Source organism: Podarcis vaucheri (genome assembly GCF_965113315.1).
Source record: "Podarcis vaucheri genome assembly, chromosome: 6".
Lineage (NCBI taxonomy): Eukaryota > Metazoa > Chordata > Lepidosauria > Squamata > Lacertidae > Podarcis > Podarcis vaucheri.
Genome location: NC_138764.1, coordinates 44018525 through 44043241, shown reverse-complemented (window position 1 = coordinate 44043241; position 24717 = coordinate 44018525). Strand labels below are relative to the sequence as shown.

Below are 24717 nucleotides of genomic sequence, written 5' to 3'. Positions count from 1 at the left end.
TCCAGGCTTCTCTCCCTTTGCCCAAATGCATCCAGTTTAAACTGGCCCATAATATGTAAGATCTGTTGCAGTTTTGCTTTGTTTGGTAGTGTTTAATAGTGACAATTTTTGTGTGTGGGTATTTGTTTCCCCAATTTTAAGAAGCCAGCAAACTTTCAGCGATAGTGTTAACCTATGGTTTTTCCAAAATAATGTTGGTAAATAGGCATTTTGACGCACGCACGCACACAAAATTAATCTGAAAGTCCACATTTCACTTAGGATTGTGAACACACACACACAAATTATGACATTTTTAATGTTTTTACTCTTGTTTTACCACCAAGTAAAAATAACTTGTTTGTCTTCAGTGGATATTCTTAGGTGAACACTTTGACCCGCACAGTGAACACTTTGATCCACAATCTTTATCCAAGCACTGATAAAATGCACAAAATATCTATTGAACAAATAATGATGATATCACTGTGTTAAAATTGTCAGTGATATTGGTCCCTTTTTAAGGGCCTCTGCCGTTAATGGCTCCTGTTGACTTCATCCATCACATAGCTCCACCTTTGGTTATTAATCATTAAAAATAATCTTGGCAGTAGTAGTAGTTTTTGTCTTTATTTGTAACAGTATCCAAACATTAGATTTATAAATCCATTAAATTGTTTAAACTATTTTGAATAAGCAAGCAGTATAATATAAACATTGTACACAAGTGATATTAAAACAGATTGCTTCATAAACTTTGTAATTCATTTCTCTATATGTTCTTCACAGACAAACAGAATGATGTAGAGATTCCCTCTCCCACACAGAAGGATAGAGAGAAAAAGAAAAAGCAGCTCATGACACAGATCAGTGGTGTGAAAAAGCTAATGCATAGTTCAAGCTTGAATAATACTAGCATTTCAAGATTTGGTGTGAAAACAGAAAAGGAAGACCATCTAGCCAAGGTGAGTGCAGTTAACTTGTCGTTATTTTAGTCTTTTGGTGTAAGATACCACTTGCTACCAATGGAGAGAGAGATTTTGATCAGCTGCTTAATATAGTATATAACACCAGTATTCAAACGTGTATTCTGATTATATCAGAAAAGTATTCTCTTATGTAGTTTAAGAATTCACCATTACAGGGTCTAGTTTTGACTCACTACTCCCTAGCACATAATTGGTGCTGGCATGGTAGCAAAAAATAGTTAAATACAGTCGTACCTTGGAAGTCAAACAGAATCTGTTCCGGAAGTCCGTTCAACTGCCAAAACGTTCGGAAACCAAAGCACGGCTTCTGATTGGAAGCCACAAAAGCCCCGTTAGATCTTCGGCTTCCAAAAACAGTTCGCAAACTGGAACGATCACTTCTGGGTTTGCGGCGTTTGGGAGCTAAAACGTTTGAGAACTAAGCTGTTCGAAAAGCAAGGTTCGACTTTATGTTCAAATATGTAGCTGCAATTTAGGAAGATGTTCTTCCTTGTTCCTTTTACATGATATATAATGTTCTTTCGATAACTCTTATTAGTGATAGAGAGAGAGAGAGAGAGAGAGAGAGAGAGTTTTGAGTTTATAAATATAGCTATAGACTACTTACAGGCTTGCCTTCATTACATTCGTGTTGTATATCCATTATTTTTTGTTTAATATTGATTGTTTTCTCCCCCTCTAGGAGCTGGAGGATCTGAATAAATGGGGTCTGAACATATTTAACGTTGCAAGATATTCACACAGTAGACCTCTCACCTGCATTATGTACGCTATTTTTCAGGTTCGTAATTTCACTGGTTATGTATTGCTTCAGATGGTTGCATTTAAAGGCAGCAACAACAAACAGTCCCATCCCATCCACCCCCATGATGAAGCCTTCAGGTCTGCATCACCTTATAACCTTCTGCAATTTAAATTACCTTGAAACAGGAGAGAGATCTGCTAAAGACATTCAAGATCTCATCAGATACCTTCATAGCTTACATGATGACTTTGGAAGACCACTACCATTCCGATGTGGCCTACCACAACAGTCTCCATGCGGCTGATGTAGCCCAGTCAACACATGTCCTCCTGTCTACCCCAGCCTTGGATGTGAGTAGCTCCCCACCTGCAGTGAGAAATACTCATGTTGCAACAGTGAATTTGTTTCGCAGGTTAATTATTTATTTACAACAGTTCTTTGTTTTATTTTAATTCCTGTTTCTTTGTAGTTGCTTTCACCCTTCTGGGATTCTACAGCTGTTCCCATATGCTCTGGCATTCTTGGTAGTTGCACAATTAAGCTGATTTCCATACCACTAATGGAGAACCTGTGGCACTCCAGATGTTGGGCTTCACCTTCCATCACCCCAGTCAGCATGACCACTGGCCAGTGATGGTTGGGAATTGTAGTCCAGCAACATCTGGAGGGCTTGGGTATATAGTTAGTAAGATTAATTTAGACCAGGCTTCCTCAACCTCAGCCCTCCAGGTGTTTTGGCCTACAACTCCCATGATCCCTAGCTAGCAGGACCAGTGGTCAGGGATGATGGGAATTGTAGTCTCAAAACATCTGGAGGACCGAGGTTGAAGAAGCCTGATTTAGACCTAGATTTCTAAGATGGAACTTCTCAGCAATACTCTGATATCAAATTTTTATTTTTTACATGAAGAAACTTAATACCGAATGCAGTAGATTTATATCTGTGCAGTTACATTACCTGTAGTAGGTATACAGGGTCTATTGTGCCCAGAAGAATGTGTCAGAATGAAGGGAAAGTAGCAAGTGGTCCTAAAAGTTTTAAACTGTTTGTGTCATTTCAATAATGTGTGACTAAAACAGTCTAGTCCTACTTTAAGAAATGCCTATGATTTGGTTTCTGTTGATGTCTGTGTGCGTGGTTAATGAGTTCAAAATTATGATCTATCTATTGCTCATTTTTGCTTTAGGCTGTCTTCACTGATCTGGAAATTCTTGCAGCCATTTTTGCAGCAGCAATTCATGATGTGGATCACCCTGGTGTCTCCAACCAGTTTCTTATTAATACAAGTGAGTCCTATGTTTATTACACACACACACACACACACACACACACACACACACTTATCACCAATTTGGGCAGTTATACTTCATGAAACTTATTTACTAATTAGATCTTTTTTAAAAAAAACAATCATGTAATAAATATAATACATTCATTTTAAACCAGGAAGCCTTGAATATACTGAAAATGAATTTCCTTAGGAAATAATGAGTTACATTATCTGTTTTTTTGTGGGTTTTTGGTCAGATTCTGAGCTTGCTCTGATGTACAATGATGAGTCAGTCTTGGAAAATCACCACCTTGCTGTGGGTTTTAAGCTGCTACAAGAAGAACATTGTGACATCTTCCAGAACTTGACCAAGAAGCAACGTCAAACTCTCAGGAAAATGGTGATAGACATGGTAAGGATTTGGTATCCCACCCCCTGAAAACTTCCTACTGCTCATTTTTCTAATGTATGCAACCGAAATTCAGGTTTCTACTTCCTTGCATTTACAACAATTATTTTTCTTTTCATATAGGTCTTGGCCACAGATATGTCCAAACACATGTCCCTACTGGCAGACCTAAAGACTATGGTGGAAACTAAAAAAGTGACAAGTTCCGGAGTTTTGCTTCTAGATAACTACACAGACAGAATACAGGTGTGTACAGGAGCTTCTGTTTTCTCTTTTAAAAAGGCATACTGCTTACTGTGACTTCCTTTAGGGATCAAAACAGAAAACATAACAAGTTATATTCTTGGCTTACTGTGGAGAAGGTGTGTCCAGAACCTGATAGTTCGCTCTGCTGTGCATCAAAGGACTTCTAGCACAAGGCATTGCACTGTTGTTCTGGTGGAAAAAGCCAGCCTATTTTCAGGTAGTTGGGCGGGGTGGGGGGTGGATAACTTTCTAAGGCGAGGCTATAAGGCCACCTGCAGCTTTAGCATGGCATGGTAATGGCTATGGAAGTGACTTGCACCAAAGGGGGTATAAGAGGAAACCTGGTGGGACAAACGTTGACTATATGCTACTGTAGATGTTGCAACGCAAAATTTCCCCTGTGCTTGCAACTGCAGTTGGAAACATGACTGAACTGATAAGCACACTGACATTTGCGCACGTAAACTATATAATCATATAAACCTCTCCACAAGATAGGAATTTGGTGGTTTGTGGTTTCCTACATTCTTCAAACCCACTTGGAGAAGACAGGATCCCACAGTCATAAGGAGTATAATCAGTTCAGTGATCATTTGGTCATTTGCCAAGTGTTGTGCAATCTGAAAGTTCCTTCTTCACATGCTTATGGCTTCCAAGGATTAAGACTTGTCATGGGTGGCTAAGAATACTGAAAGAAGAAGTTGATTCCAAAAAAGACAGGGACTCTATCCTAATAGTTTACCTGCTTTTTCCACTTTGATGATGATACACCTAGAAACATCCATTTTAGAATATTCCTAGAAATTTCTGTGACTTGAAAAAAATATGAGGGTACTTATTTAACCCTTATCTTGGTGAAATATTTGTCCTACAGTTCCTCAGCGCTTCAGACAGATTAACTGTCACAACAGATATGCCAGAAGGGTAACTAGCTTTGTGGCAATGCACAGTGCCCCATGACAAACCCATTGTTCTTCAGTTCTAAGTTTCTCCCAGTTGGCACAGAATTCCCATTTCTAAATAAGCATTACATAAATATGAAAGAAAAATATCCCTTCACAGAATCTCCTACATTAAACCTGTGGCCCTCCTGATGTCACTAGATTCCCAATCACCATCATCCACCACTATTGGTCATGCTAACCTGGACGGGTGGGACCTGGACTCTGACAGCATTGTGGGAGGGGGACAGGTTCCCCATTCCTTCTGTAAAAATTCCCTTTCATGCAGACTAGAGCTCAGCCTCCATAGCTCAGAGTATTACCTTTAAGAATTTTGCACCAGCATGGGTGATCAAGCTGTGCTAAGACTTTCAAGTTGTCCTCCATTGCTGCTAAGTTCTTTTCACACTAGCAACTGAGAGCTACAACAGTTATATAACATATTCCAGCTTCTAGGAAGTAAGTAGGGTGGAAAGAAACATGACTAGACAGACATTCGGATATCTATTATGCTTGGGAAAACAAAGGGCCAGCTAGATGCCAGTCTTGGCAGGCACTGTCTGTGAACCTGCATAAATCAGGGTCACAAATTCTGAACCAGACTCACGAGTTTGACAGCTCAGGTGCTACAAAACCATTTTCATTTTATTTATTTCCTCCAAGGAGCTGAAGCTGGTAAATGTAGTTTTGCCTTCCATTTTATCCTCACAGCAACTATGTGAGGTAGATTATATGGCATGCCATATTACGTCTTCTATAAAGATCAGGAAGAAACCTGAAGTGACACTTTTTAGACTAACTGAGGGAGGTTAGGCTGAGAGATAGTTCATCCCATGGCTGAGACAGAATTTGAAATTGGGTACCTCAGTCTCACTACCATACTAACACTCTGTAGGATTTGCTGACACCCAGATGAACCAGGGACCTTTAGATCTTCACTCTAACTCTCTCCCAACTGATCTTGAATCAGATTCAAGATACGAGAGTCTGGACACATTTCTTTCTTCCACACTTGTATCTTTAAGGCACAAGCAGCGTAAAGTAATTTGGAATGCAACTCTAAGCTAAAGGGTAGGTAATAATAATAGATAATAGTAACTTTTATTTGTATCCCACCCTCCCCTGCCGGAGCTGGGCTCAGAGCAGCTAACATCATATAAAACACAATATACATAAAAACAAACAAACAATGGATTAAAATGCATCCCAAAATTAATTCAAATAAATTAAAATTAGACTGGAAAAATGGCCATCCTCAAGTTAAAATTGAGAACGGTTAATACTCGCCAGGACCAACTATTTCCACTGATATTATAAGGACCTGTGAGCAGGCTGGGAAACCTCCTTCGTACTTGTTCATACAAAGAGAAAATGAGTCAGACTGAACCCTGGCCAAAGGCCTGGCGGAACAGTTCTGTCTTGCAGGCCCTGCGAAAAGATGTCAAATCTCGCAGGGCCCTGGTCTCTTCTGAGAGAGTGTTCCACCAGGCTGGGGCCACGGCCGAAAAGGCCCTGGCTCTGGTCGAGGTCCATCTAATCTCCCTGGGGCTCGGGATCTTCAGGGTGTTGTTATTTGTATACTGCAAGGTCCTCCGTGGGGCTTACCAGGAGAGGCAGTCCCGTAGGTACGAGGGTCCTAGGTTGTATAGGGCTTTAAAGGTTAAAACCAGCACCTTAAACCTGATCCTGTACTCCACCGGGAGCCAGTGCAGCTGGTATAAGCAGATGTTTGTCCTGCTCTGTGGTGTGGTGAGCCAAGGCCCAACCAGGATCTAAGAAAAGGAGAGGTTCAGGCAAGACACAAGGCAGAGCTCTGAAGTCACTCCAGCAAGGAATAAACTGAGCCCTTATATAGCAGCAGCAACTAAAGCCTTATTGGTAGCCCTGCCTGCACTGCAAGGGGCTGCTTTACTTAAAAGAACCAAGCCTTCCCCAATACTGCAGTGGAGCAGAGAAGCCTCAGGTCATCTGCTGTAAAGTCCTCCACGTCCAAGAATGGCAGTGCTGCATCCTTGGGTTGGAGAGGCAATAGTCCCACAGCACTTTGGGGGCTAGTCCTGCATCCCCCATCCCTTCAGGTTTGGAATCCTTGCCTCCATGACCCATGAAACAGGACTCCTAGTCCCTGATTTAGTCCCACTTCTGGGGTTTAGGTTTAGTTTTAGTTTAGCTTTGCACTTGCGTATTCAGGAGAGTGTTAGTGCAGCTTGCACAGACCGAAATTATTGCTCATCATGCATATCCACAGTTAATTAGGGTGATATAACATGACCTCTCACCAAATAATCCACATCTTAACTTAGTAAAAATTTATTTTAATGTTCTCTTTTTATAAAATACTCCAAAATAAGGGCATTTTTTGTGATCAAAATGTTCTTCTTTTAATGTGAAATTGTACAGGATGTGCCAGCAAGTAGAGAATGAAATGTTTTTCTATTCTGCCTGATTATGTGAGCCTTCATATTAATGCAGGTTATGCAATTACAGGTTCTCCGAAATATGGTCCATTGTGCTGATTTAAGTAATCCCACAAAATCCCTTGAACTCTATCGACAGTGGACAGACAGGATCATGGAGGAATTTTTCCAGCAGGGGGACAAAGAACGGGAGAGAGGAATGGAAATCAGCCCAATGTGTGACAAGCACACAGCTTCTGTAGAGAAGTCACAGGTATTTGACTTTACTTTACCTCCCCACCACACACATTTTCAGTTGGGGTTTTGCCATGAGTGTGAGCGTTTTTTAAGGTGGGGTGGATGTCCCCCCCCCAATTCTGTGTTATTTGCATTTACTGGTAATTCCAGAAGGTTTCTTTTTGTATCTGGTGCTGAACACAGATTGATTCCAAATATCTAGATGTCTCTGAAACCTTTGCGGACTTAGCAAAAAAATATTCTACTGTCAGCTATGAATGTCTCCATTGTGTGAGGGATATAATCATTCTTTTTTATATTCCCAATTCTAGTTGCAAATGCTTGAGAACCATTTTGGGGTAATGACTATATCGGGGTAGCCAATACAGTGTTCTCCGTATGTTGTTAGGCTGAAATTCCCATCAGTCCCAGCCAGCATGACCAATGGTCAGAAAAGATGGGAGCGGTAATTAAACAACAATTGAAGGGCACCACATTGGCTATGCCTGGAACTTAAACTGTAGGGACTGAGTGCTCACTAGGTTATCTTTGGCTGGTCTATCTCACTGTCACTGGCTAACCTCACAGGATAAACATAGCAGAAATTGTGAGGATAAAATGGATGGGAAGTTGTATGCTGCCCTTAATTCCTTGGGAGAAAATCAAGTTGAAAAAAAACTAATAATAATAATAATGGAAAAGATAGCACAAAAAGATTAAACAATGTCCTTTACAATTCCAAAACAGGTAAAACAAAGTCTATGCATTTTCCTGGTTCAAGTTGTCTGCTAAGAGAATAAACTTTCAACTTAGTGTTAAAAAAGTTGAAACATTTCTAGTGGCGTTTCTTTATGGCTATGAAGAACCCCACCTTCTAATAACCAGGCAAAGCTATTTAACTTAAAGGTCTCTCCTGAGCATACTCTGCAGGAAGTTTTCGTCACCTTTTGGCTTAAGCTGTCTCAATGGTTACAATGGAATCATAACGGCTCATTTAACATCCTGTTGTGTCTGAAGAAGGCAAATGTGATTTCCAAACCAAACATCCTAGGACTGCGATGGGCTCCTTGGGGAGCTGTTTTCCTGCTCTGTAAAGTTGCCGTCCAGCAGCTTTTGGAATTAAGTGACAAACTTTGGCCAGGCGGAAGACGATAGCTTTTATGGCCATTCAGTTTTCTCTCTTCTACACTTCCTGTTGTCAAGCAACTTAGAACTAGCTCAGTTCAGAGCTTACTCATCAGACAAAACGTGAAGGCATCATTCTTTCCCCACAATGACACACCATTTCCACAGAACATTACTGTATCCCCACACTGAGTGCAAGGGGCTGGGTGAAAGAGCAGTTGCCTCCTTTCTCTTTCCTGGTGGAGGAGAATATAAATATTAAAGGGAAACATCATCCACCCCTCTGCTTCTGTCCAAAGATACAGTGCATTGTGAAAAGTATGTTAACAGTTATAAACTGTTACAAAACTTCACGTCAGAGGTAGGGATGGAAGGACATGTCAGTTTCAGCTCTCAGTTTCTCTCTTCTTTTTTCCCAAGCTTAAATGCAGTTCACCACATTTTGCACCCATTATAGTGGCAGCTTTTCATGTTGTGTATTTTCTTACAGTTCTTTCTTTGGTTCTTAACAAGTTTGGACCCGTGGTAACTTCTTTCTATTGCTTTGCAGGTTGGCTTCATTGATTACATTGTCCACCCACTTTGGGAGACATGGGCAGACCTAGTGCAGCCGGATGCCCAAGATATCCTGGATACTCTAGAAGATAACAGGAATTGGTACCAGAGCATGATCCCTCAGAGCCCTTCTCCTCCCCTTGATGAACGCAACAGAGACTGTCAGGGCCTGATGGAGAAGTTCCAGTTTGAGCTTACGCTTGAAGAAGAGGACTCTGATGGGCCTGAGAAAGAAAGTGATGGTATCAGCTACTTCAGCAGTACAAAGACACTCTGTGTGATTGACCCAGGAAGAAGGGGTTCCCAAAGTGAAGCTAATATAGAAATTGTGACAGAAGATACATCACCTATCGATACCTAATATATTGTTATCTGTAAGGGTGAATTTAAATACTTCATGCACATGCAGGTTGTCTTGCTAACTAGCCTGAAATCGAGGTCTTAGGCACCTGCCATTGGCTAAAAGACCTTTCCAGCTACTTGAGATTGGAGTCAGGGTTAAAGAGCGTGTAGTGATTGCTCAGGAAATTAACAGGTGATTTATATTGCAGCTTAAGCTTTGTCAGCCAAAAAAAACAAAATCTGGAACCAGTGTGAGTTGCAACTGAACAAGCCTGATTGTGAACAACACTCGGCTGAAATATTTTCTATTCTTAAGAGATTTCGAAATCTAGACAGGTCTGGCATGTAGAACTACTGATTTGTAACTCTGCATTTAAAACTTGTCCACCTGTCTGCAGACCCGTGTGCCTTTTTTATATAAAAAAACTTCCACGTCTTTTCAAGAAACCTACTAAGTACACAACAAAACATGTTTGATATTGATGTATAATTTTTTAAAAAATATTCCTGTTTTAACGAAATAGGTCTTCCTTTGTAGGGGCAATACTTGTTTCTTTATTGCAGTTTAATCACGTTGACTTGCTAAATAAAGCAGGGTGCCCTCCTCTTTGCATTACTGCACCATTGGTCACTTTATCAACCCTGCAAAACCTGTGTTGTTATCTACTGAAAAATGTCCCCCCACCCGCCCCCGGTTAATTGTTTTTGACCTTTCTTTTGCACAGGATAAAGTGTAGCTTTCTGTTCCTTAGCACAATACAGCACATGTAAAAGTCAACATACTGAGGTAATGTGATGTACATTCTCCTCCCCTTATTTTTTTAAAAAAAACACTCGGTGGAAGTTGCACGCTTGGTCCTTTGTGTTTTCTCTTCCCCACTGTTCATGTCCCCTTTTCTCTCTTGCACTTGCCTTGAGCTCTAACATGTCCAGTACTGTTTATAACAGTGTATTTATTACTTAATGTATATAATGTAATGTTTTGTAAGTATTAATTTATATAAATTAACATTGCCTGTCAGTGGTGATGTTACTTGTGTAGAATACTCTGCATAAGAGTTGCCTTTCTTGTAACCTTTTGTATTGCATAAAGTAGAAAAACCTGAACATAGCTTAAAAGAGACATATTGAACCCAGAGAGGGCATTCAGGTAGCATTGGCTCACGGGGGTTTCATTTTCACTGGCATTTGGGGAATCATCACAGTTGGTGGGTGATGGAGAAATATTTAGAATCATCTGTTCAGATGATGTGAAGCTGCTGAAACTTTGAAAGAGAAACCTACAGTAAAATGCCACAAAATGTTAAGTGTCAGTTTCCAATTAATGAACAACCCAATGTGAATTTCTATGACAAAATGTGAACTGGTGTTATAATTGTGCTGTGAAACTTCTTCCAACAAAGCTTGTTAGGCATGTATACAGTGCCAATCTCAGTTTGTAAAACTATGTTCCAAGCTTTCAGTCCAACTTGTGACTAACTAGTTGATGAAATAGCACAGTTGTGCATGATCAATGGGTTTGTATGTCTGTTGAACACTGCATTGTTCCAGGTGGTTATTTTGTTTCAAAGTTTCACACAATGTATGTTGTTATAGTATTATATATTGTGTTCAGATGCATTCTTAAAGAGATTTTTATATGAAGTGAATAAATTAAAGCATGACTTAGGTTGGGCTTTCCTAGATGTTCTTTTTAGTTATCTACTGTGCTTCAGTTGCATGTTTAATGCAGAATTTTTAAACGTCACCATTGGTGGTAGTGAGCAAGGTATGAATCGCTCAACACAAACACATACTAGTCACTGGTGAAGACATGATACTGAATTAAGCAAATCTCTTACTGATTAATAAATGCATAAGAACACAAAGGGTGAAACAGATTTTCTACCTTAAGAGTCTCATACCCTGGAGCAAGTTATGGCAGTGTTGTACCCCATTAATTTCTATAAAACTCAGCAGGTTTTTAAAAACTTATAAGCTGCCCCATGGAAAATATTTCTGAAACGCGGGGTATAAACATTATAAATAGGGAACTAAACACATAAATTTATTTCATGGGCTTAATCATTTTCCTTAGCCTCCATCTCAACACCAATTGGTATTAAATGACAAACCAACATACACCAATATCTTAAACCAGTTCCCCACAAATGAAATGCCCATTTTATCAGCATTGCAGAGAGCAGTAAAATGTAAGCAAAACTGTCTGGGTGCCTGAAAATTAACATAGAAGAGCCATGTGCCTCCTGGTGGTGGCTGGAAAGTGGAAGCTACTGAAGTTTGTAAAATGTCTATGCAGTAGTGGTCTTAATTCTATATTTTAACTAATAAACACGTAGTTTTTCATGCGTTGGAGAACTCCCCAAGAGTGGCTGCACAAATCACTAAAAACAAAATGTGATGTGACTGATGCCATTCACTACAGGTAAGTCATTCTCAGTTCCTAATCCCAACTCTTCTTTGTGCCAGTGATACAGGAACAAACATCATAGGTAAATATGGTCTCAGGTTATCTCCGATAACCTCTTAAATAGCCTTTTTTGTCTGCTAATCTATGAATAGGTTAGGTGGAGCACATTCAAATGCCATTTCCACTGGTTTGTCACCTAGATTGCTATGGGTATGATGTGAAAGTACCTGCAGTTCTAAATTTAGGATTGCCAAGGAAATATGATTAAATTATATCATTCTTTACTGCAGAATATTTGCATGAAGTGGTTAAACATAGAAGAAGCTAGAGAAGTAATGAAGACAGATCTTTTGCTGTCAACCCCCCCCCCCACACACTATGACACTCTTTAGGGGAGTGGGTGGCGCTGTGACCATGCCTCTCGGGCTTGCTGATCAGAAGGTCAGTGGTTCAAATCCCCGCAACAGGGTGAGCTCCTGCTGTTCTGGCCCAGCTCCTGCCAACCTCAGCCAAATACTGAACAATCTCTAAGAACTGTTGCAAACCCTTTTTATAATCCAGTGGAGGCATTTCATTAATGGCATCCACTTTGCTGTCACCTGGCTTCCGTCCACGACTTGATAATAATAATAATAATAATAATAATAATAATAATAATAATAATAATTTATTACTTTTACCCCACACATCTGGCTGGGTCTCCTACCCATTGCCAGTAGTCATATTTTTCATTGAGGATGGCGAAGGGTTTCTTCCTTGCCAAGTTTCTCTGGACATCAATATCTGTGTGAATGTAAAATTGTTTCCTGACAGCCTTCTTGAAGTTCTAGGGTCAGGACACAGCCTAAGCGACCCATTCTTCTTTTGTGTAATACTTCAGCTACTCACCCATGCTATAGGCTATCCTGAACTGGCAGGATGATGGGGAGGAGGAAGAGGGTCCCAGCGAGGGGTGTAGCCAGGACTGGGACACACTGGGGCAAGCAGGGGATGGGGAAGGAAGTACTCAGAGGGTGACAGGGGATGGATGCACAGGAACCAGAGCAGCAGGACTCATCACCAGAGCCAGAGGGGCTCTTGTCCCCATGAACACAGTGGGCTCTGAGATGTAGGGAGCAGAGGGAGGGGTGTTCTAGGAGGCTGGGACAGACAATAGCCCACAGCCCAGCTCCCTAGCTGGCCAGGTGGGGCTCGTTAGCTCTGGGAGAAGGCGTGTGATTCCTCAGCTAGAGTAGGCTCAGAACAGGTGAAGGTCACAAGCCTCATCAAGCCCAGATGCTGCAATCAGCAAGCAAAGAGGGAAGCAGAGCTGAGCTGCTGTCTGCTCAACTGCCCCTGTTGATAGACTTTGGCTTGAATGCTCCTGGAGTCTGCTTTAGGTTGGACTCTGGACTGCATTCTGACTGCTGCGCTTCAGATTTGGCTACTTGGATTGACTGTGGACTGAATTTCCTGAGCTTTGGACTTTGGTCGTGTGGCTTGACCCTGGACTTTGGATTTGCTGCCAGGTAAGCCAGGGGTTCAGGACATAGACTTAGTCACTTTAGAGATGACCCAATGAACTTGAGGTACTGTGGGGCTGGTTGCAGCTGGTCCTCTATGGTGTTGGAGATATTCCTGCATCCATAAACAACTAGGGACACAACTTAGTCTACATAAATGTAATGCACACCTGGAAAGTGTCTCAGACCAGCAAAAATATATAGGAGTGTGCTGTGAGGAACTATGTCTTTAGCAGTGGTCAAGTGGCATGATCTTCATTCACACACCTGATGAGTTGCATAGTCTCACACACTGCATGGCCCACCTCAAAACACCTTTCTTGCAAAAGGCTACGAATGTTCCTCTTGGTGTAATTCTTGTCCCTTCAAATGCAGTCAGGGTGACACTTGCTGGGATTGATTTCACCTTCTTGTGCAATAATTGGGCCACATTCTCTGCACCAGTGTCCAGTTAGAAATAAAGAGGCTTGCCAGCAACAATAACTGGAACACCAGGGAGCAGGGGATACCTTTTGCACAGCATCCACAAAGGATTATGGTCCTTGTCCAGGAGTTGATTAACAAATGTCTACAGCACAAGTTAGGATTTAAATAAAGGTTTCTTAGCAACCTAGCCCTCAGCCTGCCTGAGCATGCTCGACAAACAGCATGGTTATTTAATGAGGAAGACAAGCAATTCTCCAAACTCACAAGTTTGTGCAAGCATCTTTAAATCAGTGACATAGCGATTAGTGCTTTCCCCTTCCATCTGAATTCATGTGAAGAACTTGTTTCTGTCAAGTCATTCTTTTTAGGAGTGCAACAGGCCTCAGATTTGCTGGTAACAAATGACGTATTTTGCTTATCTTATTTGGTGAACTGAAAGATATTGAAAACCTTCCTAGCCTCTTCCCCAGGCACATGCAGAGACAGGACAGTTTTTGATTCACCATCCTTTATAACTGCATCACAAACAATGCTGTAAACTTCAGATTCCTGCTTCCACTTTCTCCAGTTGCTGGCCACATTGCCCTGAAGTTACCAGCTTCCCTGGAAACTCATATTTGTGCCATAACCACTGTGCTGAGATGTCTATGGGGAACAGGCCCAGCTCTGGCACCATGCAATATGGTTCAGTGGATCCTTTGTGTATCTACTCACATGGTTGCACACCTTCCGGTTAACCCTACACCACAGCAGACACCAAAAAAAGCAGTTGCTGAACTACAGAGGGAAAACAAATAGCTCTGAGGCTGGCTTGGACCAGACTGAATTGGTATAGGGCTGACACCCACTGAGGAGCAATTGTGTAACAGTCAATCTCATTTTAACCCTTTGCATGCCATATTATCACAGGGCACATCTTTTCCACAGATTTTTGCATTTAGTGTTAATATGCTGTTACCTCATTTTTTATTTTGAGTTATATCTTCCTATATAGATAACAATGTAAGGCTGTCATTGTGCAGTCCCACTAGAGGATATGTAAGTGCCTCATCACAATCCTGGATTTGTGTAAACTCAGGGCTTGGCAGGAGGGCAAAAGAAAAGGCAGTTTTTTTAATGGCACTTTTAAATAACAGAAGAGGTTTGAATAGAGCAGGGAACAGAGGAGTTGTGAGGGTATGATGGGGTTTTATTTATCTATTTATTAAATTTATATACCACCCTTCATCAAACGATCTCAGGGCAGTTTGCAAAATAAGGGGTTTAAAGAGCTATGAGGATATGGGAGTGGTTTGAAAAAGCTAAAAAACATGCACTTCCTTCCCAAAGCCAGCTTTGTGAAGGGTATGTGAGGGCTGGGGGGGCTGGGGGGGTGTGGTCGTTGTCCAATTTTGGGCTTGCTTCTCCCGTCCTGCATTATGAGGCTATGTGGGGCCCATGGGTTCTGCCTCAAAGCACTCTTGCAGCCCACTTGATATAAGTTGGGTTGCCCTGAGCTAAGAGGTTATTGTGAGGGTGGCAGGGGAGATGGCAATAGGAATGATCAGGGGCACAGCCTCATGTGTTTTCAAGTGTTCAATACATTATTCTGTTATAATCCTCACAGCATCCTTGTAAAGCACACAGAATTACCCACATGGGGCAGGGAACAAAAAGAGGGGTGGGGCTTAACTGAAGTCATCTAGTTGAGTTCCTGATAGTGCTGATTCATAGCTAAGCTTCTTAGTCATTATGCTAAACTACACCAGATCTCAAGTTATTTGGCCACTGATAATTCTTGTGTTATATTCTGAATTTCGTATCAGTGATGTTGCTCAAGCATGGTGATTTTCTACCACTTTGTTCATCCTTCCCTAACATGAACTGGAAAAGACTAACTTCTGATATTTGTGCATTCAATCATAAATCAACAGCACCATCTGGTGGAGAAAGGGATAATAATCAAATCGCCATGCACCAAATCATTCTACCTACCTGTCTGGTCTTCTTCCTCCTTCCCTGACCCCTGGGTCCTCCTCCTTCTGTTCCTGTTCCTGCTCCTTCCTGACTCCACCAACCACTCCAACTCACAATTAGCCCTCTTCTCACCAGCACCTGGATATATATATATATATATATATGCAGGTTTTGGTGTCTTCGGGTGTCTTCCCGTGTAAGAGTCGGGGTGTCTGTGCGACGTTTCGACGAGGTCTCACTCGTCATCTTCAGGCTGGTGCTTTCGGCTTCTTGTTACTGGAACAGAGCAGAATCTGGTGTTTGAGTTCCTATAAATACTGTTGAGGGGTGTGGTGTATAGCCTCCAACGTTCTGGGCAGAGAGGAAGTTCCTAGATTAGTGTGCCTTTTCTTCTTTTGTTCCTTAATTACTTGAGGGATATCTTGAGTGATTTCATGAGTGATATTCTGAATACCACTGGGTGGGTCATTAAGTGTAGATTAGTTGCTAAAGCTTTCGTGTCTTGACCTCTTGAGCTTGTGAAGAGTTTTTCTGAGAAGATGGCTGTGCTGCATTTAGTTGTGCTCTGGCTTGGCTTCGTGTATAGGGGCGAGCTGTGGTTTTGTGCCTTGTGCCAGCCAGATCTGTGTAGGGATTGCAGGGGGGTGCAGCATCCGGAGAATATCCTCAGAATCTCTCAAATGTGTTAATCGCCAATGGATACCAGAAAAACAGGGTTACGAAGCTAATCCAAAAAGAAACACCCCCCAAAAACCAAGACACAGAAGAAAACAATGGCATGGCCCTCCTTCCTTATATCAAGGGCACTACAGACAAAATTAGCAAAATCCTCCATAAACACAATATCAAAACAGCCTTCACCAACCAAAAAATAGCCAATATCCTCAGAAACCCAAAAGACAAAATCCAGCTGGAAAACCAAGGGGTCTATGAAATACCCTGCAAAGTCTGCCCAGCCACGTACATTGGACAAACAAACAGACGAATAAATGCACGTATCGCAGAACACAAGAATGCCGTCAAAAAAGAAGAAAAAACTTCCTCTCTTTTCCAACACATGAAAGAAACAGGACACGAAATTAATTTTGCAGATTCCAAATTGCTCTTTAACATGGAACATCACCACAAGAGAATAATCATGGAAGCCATCGAGATAGAGAAACACCCTCACAACATGAACAAGCGTGACGACACGTCCCGCCTGCCAGACATCTGGAAATTAGCCCTCCCCACAAAAACCGACACCAGAACCAGAGGCACACAGAACGCCGTCACCAATCAACCACACCAGACCCAAACCCAGACCCTCTCCACAGACATATTACAGACTCCATCCAGTAGCCAAACTATAGTGGCACCTCCGGATGCTGCACCCCCCTGCAATCCCTACACAGATCTGGCTGGCACAAGGCACAAAACCACAGCTCGCCCCTATACACGAAGCCAAGCCAGAGCACAACTAAATGCAGCACAGCCATCTTCTCAGAAAAACTCTTCACAAGCTCAAGAGGTCAAGACACGAAAGCTTTAGCAACTAATCTACACTTAATGACCCACCCAGTGGTATTCAGAATATCACTCATGAAATCACTCAAGATATCCCTCAAGTAATTAAGGAACAAAAGAAGAAAAGGCACACTAATCTAGGAACTTCCTCTCTGCCCAGAACGTTGGAGGCTATACACCACACCCCTCAACAGTATTTATAGGAACTCAAACACCAGATTCTGCTCTGTTCCAGTAACAAGAAGCCGAAAGCACCAGCCTGAAGATGACGAGTGAGACCTCGTCGAAACGTCGCACAGACACCCCGACTCTTACACGGGAAGACACCCGAAGACACCAAAACCTGCATTCCTGTACCCGTGAAAATCTACGAAAGCAATATATATATATATATATATATATATATATATATATATATATATATATATATATATATGCACACTTCTTCTGGAACGTCAAGTCCTGCCCCACCCAATCACACAATTCAAAACTCGAACGCACCAATCAAAACAAGCATATTCTTATGCATAACGAGAATTCTAACACCAAGCAATATTTCACTGGGCCAGATAAAAAAAACTCCCCACAGCGAATCCATTACAATGTAACATTACCCTACAAATGTCAGAGCACATTACGCAATGCCCGTTAACACTTCATTTGAATAAACAAGATTCCTTCACAGAAGCACAGTCAGGTTCGCCTGGCGCCTTCATTATACACCAGGGGTCAGCAACCTTTTTCAGCCGTGAGCCAGTCCACCCTCTCTCAGACCATGTGGGGGGGGGGCGGACTATATTTTTTGGGGGGAACTGAATGAATTCCTATGCCCCACAAATAACCCAGAGATGCATTTTAAATAAAAGGACACATTCTACTCATGTAAAAACACGCTGATTCCAGAACCGTCCGCGGGCCAAATTGAGAAGGCAATTGGGCCGCATCCGGCCCACAGACCTTAGGTTGGCTACCCCTGTTATACACCTTTAGGTGCTAGGCAAAAACATTGCTCTTCAGCCAGGCGTTTGGCTAACTCCCTAAATCCTTTTAAACGTGTCTATGGGAGGGGGTGGAGGAAGCCGGTTTATTGTTTTGCTTTGTTCCTGTTATGTATTTTGTGTTCTTATTTTGTATTTTCATGCTCTGAGGTGTACGGATGAAGGGTAGTATACAAATTTAATAACGAATAAATAAAAAGCTGCCTTATGCTCAGTGCTATTTTTTTCTAGAAAAAGAGGTGCTGGAACTGAGTTCTGGATGAAAAAAAGTCCGGCTTTTACAGAGTCAGACCATATTTTACTAGCTAGCAGTGGCAGCTCTTTGGGGTTTCAGTTAGGGATTATTCCCCTGGGACCTTTGGCATGCAAAACAGGTGCTCTACCACATGCTCCACCCCATTCCCCGTTGTAAGGTGGAGGGTGGGTCGGGAGAGGGTTAAATACCCTCCCCCCCCCATACACCCCATCATAATTTCCCTGCCCCTCTGCAATTTGTGTCTGTGAGAGGGGAGGGGGAATGATATACTTTAGCAATGGAAGGTTTAAAGTAATAGAGTTGGTTCCTAGAGAGGAGAGACAGACTGCACTGAAGAAGAAGAAGAAGAAGAAGAAGAGTTTGGATTTGATATCCCGCCTTTCACTCCCCTTCAGGAGTCTCAAAGCGGCTAACATTCTCCTTTCCCTTCCTCCCCCACAACAAACACTCTGTGAGGTGAGTGGGGCTGAGAGACTTCACAGAAGTGTGACTGGCCCAAGGTCACCCAGCAGCTGCATGTGGAGGAGCGGGGAAGAAAATGGCTGAACAACATATACAGGCCTTAACCCAACCATAAGAGCAACACAATGCATTATCTACATCTAGGGAAACTGAGCAACTATTACAGTATGTTAAAAAAAAATTAGGCTTTTCTGAGCTACAGAAACAAAAATAATCTTGACAGGGAAGAGTTGGGAGGGAGAGATGCTCATGACACTCTGCAGAAACACAGTAAAAAGTAAACAAGAAGTAATTACCCTCACACACACACACCCCACAACCTGTGATATAGGGAGGGGTGTTTTCCCCCCAGGAAGAACTCACAGGAACTCAGTTCCAGCACCTCTCTGGTGGGCACCATTGAACAACAACAACAGAACAGGGGAAGTGCTCATGGTGAGTTTCAGCACCTAGAAAAATAGCACTGGATATAGGGATAACTTGGCATGGCAATGGCCTGATAGCAGGTGAGAAGGTACAAGCACTATAATAATCAGAGATATCGAGATCTCAGGAAGTTATATGAGGATAAGCACCAATAAACCTAATGGGGCTTATTTCTCATATGATTTAGGCCTCTGGTTTTTAGTAGACTGCATATAACAACGGGCACTGGATCCCAAAACATGAAAAAGAATCTAAGTATTTGTCCCTTGTGAATAATTACTGTACATACCTGCTATATATCTTTGTCTGGCTATAAACACGCGTCTGATGGACAGAAACAGAAGCTTAAAGAACTGAACTGGAACAATTGTTTTAGATTTAAGCCATGTTGCAATATCTGTATATGGTTCAGAGAAGTGTATATGGAAATACTGTGGATGGGAAAACCACACAGTTATACATATTGTGGGTTTTTGTTTTGTTTCAATGGTGCGTTCAAGATGTAGTTTCTAAGACAAAATTTATACAACTACTATTAAAAAATGTGGGGTGGGGGAAGAGGAGGAGTAAGGTTACAATCCAATACCCACCTAGCTGGAAATAAGCTTCACTTAAATCAGGGGGTCGTACTTCTGAATTTAGATATATAGGTTTGTGCTGTAAATTGTTTTGCAAGCTCTTCACACAAACTAGATAAATGCAGATTTATAGCAGCATAAGGACAAGTAGGTGGAATAGACAGAAATAACTGCTGCATAATGCTCTATATACTTAAGTCTGGTGTGTTTCATAATGGACCATATCCTTTTAGTGTTTGTTTTTGATTTGCTAGAGGCAGCTTTCGCTTGGTGTCTATAAACTGTATTCCTCAGAAACCACAGCAATATCAGCTGTAGGGGGAAATTTCACTTTCCTTTTTAAAAAGAAGCTGTCATGTGACAACTGTTTCCTTCAGCAAAATAAAGCTTTGAAGTAACCAAAAGCAACTAACTTTCCATTTTCACTGGAAACTGAAATGCTTTTCTCCCTGAAACAATTTTAGATGCTATAAAATTGAACATGATGAACTAGGACAGAGAATAAGAATAATTGAAGTGCTCAGACGATTGATGCCCACAAAGCTGTCCTTAACATTTAAAGTATGGCAGGGGAGGAATCAGCATCCCAAATCATATACAGAGACTTGAGTACAACATAACTCTTAATCCAGACTTGTAAAGAAACCTTGCACATTTTGTGTTGGTCTGCTATGGAAATGCTGGCTTTTAGCTTCTTAGCAATGTACTAAATAACTGCATTGTACCAAGAGGACAGGTGGAAGCAGAATGGAGTGATTTGTTCATCCTCTGCCAGCTCTCTGTGTTTCCATGCTGGTTGTGCAGGAATAAACTGTGCTTCCTTTGTAGCTGGTGCAGAAATCTAGTAGGCTGGATGGAGCGATCCACCACCCCTCTGCCTCTGGAATTGATGGCTGGTCCACTTAAGAATTCAACCTAACAGTGCTGGACAATTTTTCATTCACCAGGACACAGGCCAGTGGCACTCAAGGGCCTTTAAGGGTTACTTCTGCTCATCATAGCAGCTACCACTGGTAATTTTTGAATATGTTGTAGGATGGAAGTGTGTATGGATCCTCAGGCACAGCACTGTGCACTGGGAAGGAAAACATGTGAGGTTGACACAGTGGTCAAGTCAACTACATCCATGGGTGCATGTTTCCTGGATCTCCAGGTAGGGATAAAGTGGTTTAAGTTGTGTTCCCTGGTGGAGAAGAAGCAAATCCAGCACCAAGGCCCTCCCAATCTGTTGGTTATTTGCCTGGGTGAGAATTATCTGTACTCACGCAGGGGCATAGACTTTGTATGTCCATTGCCTAGGCCTCACGGCTGCAGTGCTGAGCTCCTAGCCTGGCTTAAACCCCTCCCTGGATGCCCAGTGGGATCCTGGTTTCTTGGCTTGTGCCACACCAGGATCCAGCATGTGGGAGATTGAAGTCAAATACAACTAACAGTCATAGGGCTAGTTAGTGCATGAAGTACCACAGAGTTGTATTGCTAGATAGACTCAGCTAGGACACGCCCCTTCCTTCCTCTCTCTCTCTCTCTCTCTCTCTCTCTCTCTCTCTCCCTCTCCCTCTCCCTCTCCCTGCAACATGTAATGAGATGGAGGTGTGTAAACTTGCTTCAGAGCTTACAGCATGTGTTTGGAACTATATTCTGTACTTTCTACTAAATAGAATTTTGCCTGTATTATCTTTGCTGCTGCATGGAACAATGCATGACTGAGACCTTGAATCTGTAAGTAAAGTATTTTAAACTTATTTAACAGTGTGTGGTCTGCTCTAGGGGCAGAAAGAGGTCAACTGTTATGCACCACTGAATGGGATAAAAATGGTTTAACAATCTATATCTCCAAGACTACATTGCTGCTTATTTTTGTGAGTTTAATATTCTGCTTCTGGAGCTTGCTGTGTGCTAGCCCCATGTTTTGAATCTAGGCACCCATCCATTTTCTTTTTGTTGTTCACCTACACATGTGGGTCCATATATTAATTCCTTATACAGCAGTAGTCAATTCACAAGGTTGCAATGGGTGCATCACAGCCATAGTGCTGAATACTATTCCAGTAGCAAGGACTGCTTGGAATGATGACCTGATCCTTTCCTTACTTCTCTGCCAACCCCACTCAGCTGCTGTATAATCAAAGCTGTGGCCTGATGGGAATTGTAGTCCAGCAGCTCCTGGAAGCAAGAGGTTCCACACTTCCAACTTAAAGAACTAAGGGTTTAAATTAGAGTATTGAGAGCTTAAATTAGTATGCACATGATGGGTGACCTCTCCTCTTTCAAAGGTGTATAGCACCTTGAAGATGTGCACAGATGGCAGCTGATACAAGACTTGATGCCTGGTGCTTTATTTATTTAATTATTTTTTTAAAATCTGCCCTTCAGCAAAATGATCAGCCATCTGCAGATGAAAAATCACAGTTAAAATAGATTAAGTCTGCAGTTTTAAGCACACTAACTAGGAAGTAAGCCCCATTGAATCCAGGGGGATTTACCTTTGAGTAAAGATGCATAAGATTGCACTTGAAATTAGAGCTGCAGTGCATATGTTCAAACGTTGCATCTTCTACCATGGTTCTAATCAAATCAGCCAGTTTTAGGAGATGTTCAACTGTGTTTTGAAATATGGTGCATGGAAAAAGCCACAAAGAAGGACATTTGTTGTTGTTGTTTAGTCGTTTAGTCGTGTCCGACTCTTCGTGACCCCATGGACCAGAGCACGCCAGGCACTTCTGTCCTCCACTGCCTCCCGCAGTTTGATCAAACTCATGCTAGTAGCTTCAAGAACACCATCCAACCATCTCATTCTCTGTCGTCCCCTTCTCCTTGTGCCCTCCATCTTTCCCAACATCAGGGTCTTTTCCAGGGAGTCTTCTCTTCTCATGAGGTGGCCAAAGTATTGGAGCCTCAGCTTCACAATCTGTCCTTCCAGTGAGCACTCAGGGCTGATTTCCTTCAGAATGGATAGGTTTGATCTTCTTGCAGTCCATGGGACTCTCAAGAGTCTCCTCCAGCACCATAATTCAAAAGCATCAATTCTTCGGCGATCAGCCTTCTTTATGGTCCAGCTCTCACTTCCATACATCACTACTGGGAAAACCATGGCTTTTACTATACGGACCTTTGTTGGCAAGGTGATGTCTCTGCTTTTTAAGATGTTGTCTAGGTTTGCCATCGCCTTTCTCCCAAGGAGCAGGCGTCAGCATCTGCACTGATCATGGAGCCCAAGAAAGTAAAATCTCTCACTGCCTCCATTTCTTCCCCATCTATTTGCCAGGAGGTGATGGGCCCAGTGGCCATGATCTTCGTTTTTTTGATGTTGAGCTTCAGACCATATTTTGCGCTCTCCTCTTTCACCCTCATTAAAAGGTTCTTTAATTCCTCTTCACTTTCTGCCATCAAGGTTGTGTCATCTGCATATCTGAGGTTGTTGATATTTCTTCCGGCAATCTTAATTCCGGCTTGGGATTCATCCAGCCCAGCCTTTCGCATGATGAATTCTGCATATAAGTTAAATAAGCAGGGGGACAATATACAGCCTTGCCGTACTCCTTTTCCAATTTGGAACCAATCAGTTGTTCCATATCCAGTTCTAACTGTAGCTTCTTGTCCCACATAGAGATTTCGCAGGAGACAGATGAGGTGATCAGGCACTCCCATTTCTTTAAGAACTTGCCATAGTTTGCTGTGGTCAACACAGTCAAAGGCTTTTGCATAGTCAATGAAGCAGAAGTAGATGTCTTTTTGGAACTCTCTAGCTTTCTCCATAATCCAGCGCATGTTTGCAATTTGGTCTCTGGTTCCTCTGCCTCTTCTAAATCCAGCTTGCACTTCTGGGAGTTCTCAGTCCACATACTGCTTGAGCCTTCCTTGTAGAATTTTAAGCATAACCTTGCTAGCATGTGAAAGAAGGACATTGGTTTGCCCCTAAATTAAAACAAATCCTTTAAAATAAACAGTATTTGCATCTTTCATATAACTATTGTAGCAAAAAAAGGCTATAATTATGATATGTACTGTCAAAAGCAAAATAAAAAATTAGCAAAACAAAATCTAGATTTGTATTTTGCATCAGTTGAAATATTAGCTCAGGCTGACATTTGCATTTGCATGCAGCAGCAAGCCTAACCATTAGATGTCAGTAGTGTGCACAGTACAAGACTGATATTTAGCTGCCAAATCACCAGCTCAGATAGTCACCATGATAAACACTTCATTTCCAGTTCCAAGAGGCAGTCATTAACCCTTTAATGATGTAAAATGTTCAAGGGTGTGGGGTTTTTGAGCTCTTAAACCTTCAGCAGTAGGTTACTGTAATGTTAAGGGAATCTGGTCTTTGTTTTATATGTTCCAGTTCACCAGAGTCTGGAGTAGTTCCAGTCCAGGTAATGTTACCCCTTTCCACATGACAAACTACTTCTGAAAGTCTTCTCCATTTCAAAAGGGCTGTGTTGCATTTTGAATGGGAAGCTAGTTCAAGAGACATGGCCTAAAAAGCCCTCCAGCTACATGGAGCACGTTGTACAATTAATTTGGATTCTAGCCAATGTCTGCGTCCATACAAGGAGAGAGATAAAGGAATTTACTACATTGTAAATTCACTCTTCTGTCTAGAGTGTAGCCTTTATATCTGAAATAGCACCACCTCTTGGTCCTCTAAATCAGGAGAGGTTATGAAAGCTCTGGATCGGTGTTTGAATGCAGTGGTGGCCAATAAACTGAATCCTGGGAAGACGGGAGGCACTTTGTGTCATTCCCATGTCTGGGAAATTAGCAAGTTGCCAACTACAGTCATACCTCGGGTTACAGCTGCTTCAGGTTGTGCTTTTTTGGGATGCGGACCACCAAAACCCGGAAGTACCAGAACGGGTTACTTCTGGGTTTCGGTGGTCGTGCATGTGCAGAAGCACTGAATCACAACCCATGCGTGCAGAGACGCGGGTTGCAAACACTGCAGGTTGTGAACGTGCGTCC

General features: G+C 42.0%; 2 protein-coding genes across 12 annotated transcripts in view; both read left to right on the top strand.

The window, feature by feature from the left end:
• PDE4B (phosphodiesterase 4B) overlaps positions 1–10904 on the top strand; it is a 261207-nt gene extending 250303 nt beyond the window's left edge. For all 7 annotated transcript variants that reach the window (XM_082227590.1, XM_082227591.1, XM_082227592.1 and 4 more), the window contains 8 exons: positions 769–944; positions 1651–1749; positions 1899–2063; positions 2901–3000; positions 3242–3396; positions 3517–3639; positions 7068–7250; positions 8889–10904. In XM_082227590.1, the coding sequence (XP_082083716.1) occupies positions 769–944; positions 1651–1749; positions 1899–2063; positions 2901–3000; positions 3242–3396; positions 3517–3639; positions 7068–7250; positions 8889–9254 (1367 nt within the window). In that variant the 3' untranslated portion in view covers positions 9255–10904. The remainder of the gene's footprint in view (positions 1–768; positions 945–1650; positions 1750–1898; positions 2064–2900; positions 3001–3241; positions 3397–3516; positions 3640–7067; positions 7251–8888) is intronic.
• A 7916-nt stretch (positions 10905–18820) lies between these two features.
• SGIP1 (SH3GL interacting endocytic adaptor 1) overlaps positions 18821–24717 on the top strand; it is a 151277-nt gene continuing 145380 nt past the window's right edge. Inside the window, exons 1-3 of one of the 5 annotated variants that reach the window (XM_082227581.1) lie at positions 18821–18916; positions 21414–21474; positions 24098–24128. The gene's annotated coding sequence lies outside the window, so the exon portion shown is untranslated. Of the gene's footprint in view, positions 18917–19060; positions 19187–20608; positions 20769–21300; positions 21475–24097; positions 24129–24717 lie in introns of those variants that run through there. The other 4 variants (XM_082227582.1, XM_082227562.1, XM_082227563.1 and 1 more) reach the window with 4 other exon arrangements.